The sequence below is a fragment of the Poecilia latipinna genome, unplaced genomic scaffold (assembly GCF_001443285.1).
Source record: "Poecilia latipinna isolate Pla-1442-1.1 unplaced genomic scaffold, P_latipinna-1.0 Scaffold1799, whole genome shotgun sequence".
NCBI classification, from domain to species: Eukaryota; Metazoa; Chordata; class Actinopteri; order Cyprinodontiformes; family Poeciliidae; genus Poecilia; species Poecilia latipinna.
The window spans coordinates 102,561-110,168 of NW_015114415.1; the positions used below are offsets into that span (position 1 = coordinate 102,561).

Below are 7,608 nucleotides of genomic sequence, written 5' to 3' on the forward strand. Positions count from 1 at the left end.
ACTGTCAACGATACCAATCTAGAGTTTTCCCAATATCAGTACCAATACAGATATTATCAGATCGGTGCATTTCTAGTAATTATTGAATTAAAACAAGCTCCTATGTCTTGCTGAAAGGTTACTTTTGAGTTAGTTTTGCCTTATTTCATGTCTACTAAGATATTTGTTGATCTGCACACAGAAAGATAAACTTTCCAGATGTACATTAACAACACAAAGCTTCACAATGTTTCATCTTCTGAGTTCTGATCTGCAGCGAGCGGATGCAGGCTGGAGGAGAGGCGGCGTACCTGCAGAGTGCTGAGCAGGAGATGCAGGTTGGAGACGCTGTGCAGGACCTGCTGTGGGAAACAGTGAAAACAACGAATGTCATACGACCTGCATTCATCCTGCTGTTATCATCTTGCTTGGTGTTAAACTGCTTAAAGTGCCTTTTCTCCCCTTCCGTTCCATTTTTCTTGGTCTTAACACATACAAACCAGCTAAAACGACTTAAAGTTTTTGTTTGCAACCTGGCAAAATGTGAAAGAGTTCAAGCAGCATGAATAGGCTCTGTCCTGCAGCGTTTATGGAAGCCGGGCTTCATGCAAGCGTGTTCCAGACGTGACATTTTTCTTCTTTTTAAAACAGTCTAAATAGGACCAGGCCGCTGACCTTTACTCTGCTGAGTGTTTACAAGCATACAAATACGACTTATGTGATGTTAGTAGCAGCTGAGGAAGTGAACCCTCTGAAACTGGAGGTGAAATCTGAGGCACACAGCAGCCTCATGTCGGGGTGGGCATTTATCGTGTCGCTCATCTGTTTTAGTGAAAAATATCTTATTGTGATAAAAACTTTGATTTATCGTTGTCATAATGAATCTCAATTCTTGATGTTAAGTTACAAGACCCAGCACGATCAGAAGTTTTATTTTTTGCTATTTTTTCTACTTTTTGTTCCATAAGAGTGTAATAAAGATCAGTAAATTAAATAAATAAATAAAAGATTTAATTTAGTTTGTTTACACTGCAAAAACAACATCTTGCCAAGTACTTTTTGGTCTAGTTTCTAGTGCAAATATCTTAGTACACTTGAAATCAGACAAAACTAACTTAAAAGCAACGTTTAAGCAAAATACATCAGCTTTTTTTAAAGTCAGAAATTCCTTAATACTGATGAACATCAATATTACATAAAAGTCAAAAATCAATACACGTAAAAGAAGCAATTATTTTTATGTATACTGTTTTGTTTAAAGTGTGCTAAGATATTTGCAGTAAAAACTAGACCAAAAACACTTTGTTAGATTTTCCGTTTTTGCAGTGTAGTGATAAAAATCACATTTATTTATTTATTTATTTATTTAAGTGGCATCACAAAGACGGCTTTTTCAGATGAGAATATTTGTATTTATGGCGATATGAATGCTGCGCCATGCAGTCACCATCCTGCAAAACTATTTATTATTACTTTTTTTTGTTTGTTTTGTTTTATTGCAATCTTTACTGTTATCACAATAGTACCGCAAAATATCTTCTCATCCCAGATTTAGTGTCACAAACTGCTCTGGATATTATTTCTGGTGTAAACCTCACTTTTTTTAAAAACATTTCCCTTTCTCTCTCTTTTTTAAAAAAAAAATGTACTTCATCTTTTATTTAGCAAGGCACTTGCATTTCCGTCTTTTTGTTCATTACTTCCAAAGAGCACTTTGTGCAACAGCCAAAAGCTGCTGCAACATCACGCATGAGCTGGGCTGCGGCAACAACAGTTGTTTTGACCGTTTCCATGCCGACGTCTCGTAGCGAGCCCGGAGACAGGAAGGCTTTCTTACCTCACTGTTCCTCTTCAGCAGCTGCAGCAGGTTGGCGTTTCCTCCCTGCACGCAAAAACACGAGAACTCAGACTGATTGAAGTCGCAGGCATGCAGATTATTAATGTGCAGCTTTTCTTTTTTAAGTTTAAATTTTCACTTTGATTTCTAGCTCCATGCTTATTTTCAAAAAAGGGCTCGTCTGCTTTTGTAATTATTATATTTTCCAAACAGGGCTCGTCTGCTTTTGTAATTATTATTTTTACTTTTTCATAATAAAATAATAATTACAATATTATTATGAAGAAACCTCCCGACAATCATTACATGCAGAAAAAACTGCATCCGTGACACAACAATGCCAGCAGCAATGGAATAAATGGAGGTTAATTTGTTTTTTTGTTTGTTTTGTTTTTCTTTCTTCTTCCCCGCCACTGCCGGATAGATATCCAGCTGATGGTCGTCAGTGGCAACAAGACCTGGCAGGAAGAGTCAAGAGGCTAATCCTGCAGTGGGGGGGGGAGTGCTGGGTGGGCAGCAACATTTATCTAAATGCTGTTGCTGATGTAGGAGGACACATGGCCTCAGGCTGCGTGTGAGTCAGGAAGAAGCCGGATGCTGAGATGCAGACCTTCTTCAAAACGCTGTCCGACTCCGTCCTGCGCAGGTCTCCCACCGCGTCCTCGCTCTCGTCTCTGTCTCCACCTGGTGAGACGGGGAAACAAACAAGACAGAGCATGTTTTTAAAAAATAAAAGTAAAAAAAAAAAGTTCATTCAATACATTTATCTTGTGTCAGGAATCGTCGGAGTAGGGTTATGGATGTGATCGCATTTTAAAGATGACAAGTTGTTCTTTTGCTCCTTTTTACACTTGTAGACAGGCAATATGTTAGTATAGCAATAAAAGATTTATGATGTTTAGGCTTTCTTTTTCAAAAAGCAGATGTGCCGAGTTTACCTGTAAGGTAGCTCTCTAAATATCAACCGTCTTTTCCATAAATGGAAATCAAATCCGTCTACACCTGATCCGTCTACACCTGATCCGTAAGAGAAAACCGTCTCATCTTTGGAACGTAGCGTTGAAGTTTGGAGGAGGTTCAAGTGAGATGTTTTACCTGCTCACGACGACAAGTTGGTGTGTCTATTTTACAACCAAAACACTGTGTGTAGCACAAAGCTAACACAATCTATGACGATGTGTTAGGGACATTGTAGACAGAAAAAAACTGAGTAAATTTCTGTCAAAAAAAACAACCAAAAATTAACTTTTTAGGCTAATTTCGGAAATTTTCTAGACAAAAGAAAAAAATTCTGATAATTAGTGATTAATCTCAAAAATTTGCATTTTTTTTTTGCCAAAAACGTACTCCTCCTGTTTTTTTTTTAATTTCTACAATGGCCCTAATATGTAGTTGTAGTACTCGTCTACATGACAGTAATTTTTGAAAAAGAAGTTGCCACTGCTCATTCTAATCTAATAAACCATTAATTGACAATTAAAAAGTGGCCTAGTCGAAAACAAGACCTAGTGCAAATAAAATTTTTTGGCACAACCTCAAAACTGCTGTTAACAGATGTTTTCTAGGCCATCTGACGCAGAAACATTTTTGTAGAACAATAGACAAAAACCTGTCTGTTGTTTGGGAAACCAGTAGAAATAAACCAGCTCAACACATAAAATGTTCTTGTTTTGGAAAAACTTGCCTCCTTTTTTTTTTATGTTAACTAAATTCAATTTGTGTTGCAACATAAGGAGAGACTCTGACTTTAATCAACAGCTCGCATAGGAAGCAACAACAGAAAATTAAACGTTACGCAACTTTGATGTTGACATATTTTTCAGAGAATCACAAAAGACTGTTAGTCAGTAAAAATAACTCGTTTCTTTACTCAACTTTATTCCGCCATGCGCATCTACCGAACAGCCAGACAGAAGAGCAAAAGAAGAAGCACACGAACCAATAACACATGCTCCTGGCATAACAGTGCCCCTAGTGGGTGGACATGTAATACAAATAAAAACAAGGAGTAACAAAGACTACAAGGAATTTTAAAAAAACATGAAGGATTCAAGCATTTAGTTTCTCAGCAGCAGTAGTAAAAACATACTAAGGTCCGTGTTTTTATGGGCAGAGTCATATTTATCTAATTTGCTCTGCGACTCCACCGTCCACTGAAATTGGAACATTTACAACCATTTTCGATTTCCGTCATAGTGCAGCTATTTTATTCTGCGGTTCGATCTTCTCCCTCTCCGCTCCCACAAATTCCGTCAGTAATACCAAATCCCATCTATCGTAGCCATCCTCGTTTGACTGAGGACGCAGAAGCAGAACCCCAGACCAGCTCAACGTGACGCGCTGCAAACCGCTTTCAAGCCCGGTCGGTGGAGAGGCGTCGCTTCAGGCCGCGCCTCCCTCAGGAAACCCCAGCCGCTTCTATAACACCTCGTCAACTGCACTGAACAGGTGCATCATGGGAAGCGTCAGGTGCTGCATCACCTCCAACTCGGTCAATTAAATGTGGAATTTTACAGCAGGATTGGGACTTTTTTTTTTTTTTTTTGGTGCATTTCCCAGCAATCTAACCCAACGTCAGAAGGCGGGGCTTACTCTTGCCGCCGTGCATCTGGTGACTGTCGAAGCCTCCGAACGTCTCGGCCCGACGGGGCAGGCACACGGGCCCGGCGGCTCCTCCCTCGTGCACGCTGGCCATCGCTCCCCCCAGGCTGCCATTCACCAGCGCCTGCAATGTCTCCACTGTTTACACACACACACACACACACACACACACACACACACACACACACACACACAGGCAGACATTAATGTGCAGGTCGGTAAGTGGATTATCCCGGCTAACTGTGTTACAGCTCAGTTCTGCACCCAAGAATCCAGCCAGGCACTCCTGGCTCCCGTTGCCAAGCAACAACCACCAACCTGTTTGATCCACAGAGCTGCTTCACTGAAACTTTCAATATATTTGCGATGCGAAAATGATTTGATCTCTGGACGAAAACAAAAAAATAAAAAAGGAGCATGTGCAAGAGACCGCAGGGATGAAAACAGGAGAAATAAAGAAAAGCAGAAATGCAGGCGTGTAAAAAATGCAACACTGAAATGTCATCAAGCTGTGAGTCGTTGCCAAAGCTGCAAGCTGGAAAACATTTTCTTGGTGTTCTAACCAATTTCAGGTTTGGTTTGGAGTTTTCTTCGCCTTAAGCAGCGTTTATTTCCCAATCTGCACTGCAAAAACACAAAATCTTACCAAGTATTTTTGTCTAGCTTCAAGTGCAGATATCTTATTAAACTTGAAGTAGGACAAAGCTATCTTAAAACTAACTTGTCAGCAAGATAAATAAGCTTGTTTCTCAGACAGAAAAAACCTGTCAAAAAAAAAACAAACTGTGGAACATTACTGTATTTATATTCAAGAATTAGCGACTTAAAACAAGCTTCTTTATCTTAAAGAAAGGTTACTTTTAAGTGAGTTTTGTCTTAACTCAAGTGTTCTAACATATTTGAAAGATTCTTGGTAAGATTGTGTTTTTGCATTAACTCAGTTTGAAACGTGAATAAACACCAGAAACCTTTAGGAAAGTGATACTGTGGGAGTGCTGCAACAGAAAAGCCACAAATCTGACGTAAACGTCTCATTATCTTTCTTAATAAATAAATTAAGACTCTTTATATATAATTTTTAAACGTTGTACATTCCTTATTATTTTAAATAAGTAAACCTGTTACCATCACTCCTAACTTTTCTGAAAACAAGCAGAGCGGATTTTGCCTTCAGAAAACATGCAGCCGTTCTACAGCTGAGTCTTCCCCAGATAAAGCAAACCTAATGGGGCAGAGAATATGATGCGTGTCTCCGTCTTTCTCCGCATTTCCATCTCTTTGTCACAACTTTACAGTTCAGCGTCTCTCAAGAGTTCTCCGCTTTCTACTCGTGCAAATCTGACGAATGACGGGGGCCGGCAAACGCGTAAAACGCAGCCGGAACACGACTGCCGAACTCATCCCGGCTCACTCTTTTGAAAAGACGCCTTCCCAGAACAACGGACATCTCTCGCCCTCTGCTCCCTCTCTCTCTATGTGTCTCTCTGTGGTTCTGATGAAACCGAGACAATTAACTCAGAAACAGGATGTGCAATTATCTGAAGGATTCTCGTGGATAAGCGGGCTTATTTAGGGTGCCGGGCAAAAGTATCCGTACACCTTGGACCTCTTCAAATCCTGTGACGTTAGCAAATAAAAGAGAAGAAAATGATACCCGACTTTAATTCCCTCCCTCCCTCAAAAAATTATGTTTATTTTTATTTAGCCCATTTACTCTAATATGCCTTTAAAAATCAGCTATTCGGTAAATAATCAGCTTCCTGTTTTGTTGAATTTCATTTAAATTTCCTGAACTGATTCTGCTGTGATTCGGCCAGAAGCAAACAGCTGGATGCGTTTTTGTCACATGCGCCTATAATTTAACTTTTTGCTCCACATAAAGATTGCTGCGTATGATGGAAAACACAGCACATGACCATAAACACTTTAAACAAACCCAATAAAGAATCTCTGAGAAGAATTTAACATAAACACATTTACAGAAAACCTCCTTCCAATCTGCCAGAGGCTTTTCTCTCTAGTTGTGCGAGACTTGGCAGCTAAAGGTGATTCTGTGAAGAACTGACTCAGGGGGGTTGAATGCAAACACACACCAGCGTTTCAGATTTTTATCAGGAATATTGGAACCTGTGTGTTGTATTTCATCCACTTGAAAACTGTGCACTACTTTAAAATCCAACTAAAGTACTGTGAAGTAAAGTGACAAAAAAAAAAAGAAAAAGTCCACACAGCATTACTAGAAAAAGTGAAAGTGTTGAGCACAACGGCAAACTTTTGATCTAGATTTAGCAAGCAGAGGCCAAACAAACACTTGGCTGCAGATTCAGAATGAGTCGGAGTTCCTGACAGATGTTAGAGCCGGAGCTGGAGAATCCGGCAAATCGCAAATGAGGACGACTTTACAGAGAACTCAGGCTACGTTCATACAGCAGGTCTTGATGTTCCAATTCTGATCTTTTTTTTTTTTTTTTGCATTGTTCATTCTACCAATTAAAGTCAGACTTTTATTTGAATGGTTAACAACCCCAAAGCAACCTGCTTGCACAGAAGAAGAACGTTAACGTAACACAGCGGCGCTCCGTTTGCGGAAGTAATAGCGGATTGAGCCGTTTATGGATGAATTTTAATGTTCATTCAGCAAACCGACAAGATCATAACAAGATGAAGGAAGCAAACTGAACTCTCAGCTAAAAACAATAATATTTTGTGGAGCATTGACTGCAACTTCTGTAGAAGTAGAAATATGCTTGGATGTGTAGTCGGAACCAAGAGAGTTGGGGTTGTGATGTGATCATGTGATGCAGTGACAAACGTCTTTCATAAGTTCATAATTATGAACTCATGAGCAAATAAAACGGAAATAAAGCAGGTTTGGGTCACATTCAGCTCCTGCATGAACGTAGCCTGAAATAGATCACGAGATACACAGAGACACATAAACACGTGAAAACAGTGGAAGATTATCAAAATTAAAAAAACACCCTACAAAACCCTCCAGTCTAAATTTAATAACGTTGCTCATCTACAAGAAAACCCAAGGGCTGGGAGCCGAGCTTGTCCGTCTCCCTTTCGCGGCATTCGCGTCTGCGCTGCTTCAGAACCGAGAACATCAAATGAAAGATGCATTTTTACAAAAAAAAAAAAAAAAAACCCCCAATTTTTACTTCCTCTCCCCCCCCCCTTCCTCCAGG

General features: G+C 39.7%; 1 protein-coding gene across 3 annotated transcripts in view; it reads right to left on the minus strand.

The window, feature by feature from the left end:
• Positions 1-7,608, minus strand: part of akap13 (A-kinase anchoring protein 13) — a 43,333-nt gene that overhangs the window by 10,791 nt on the left and 24,934 nt on the right. For 2 of the 3 annotated variants that reach the window (XM_015061312.1, XM_015061314.1), the window contains 4 exons: positions 4,409-4,555; positions 2,427-2,500; positions 1,817-1,861; positions 291-341 (listed from right to left, as the gene is read on the minus strand). In XM_015061312.1, coding sequence (XP_014916798.1) covers positions 291-341; positions 1,817-1,861; positions 2,427-2,500; positions 4,409-4,555 — 317 coding nt within the window. The remainder of the gene's footprint in view (positions 1-290; positions 342-1,816; positions 1,862-2,426; positions 2,501-4,408; positions 4,556-7,608) is intronic. The other variant, XM_015061313.1, reaches the window with a different exon arrangement.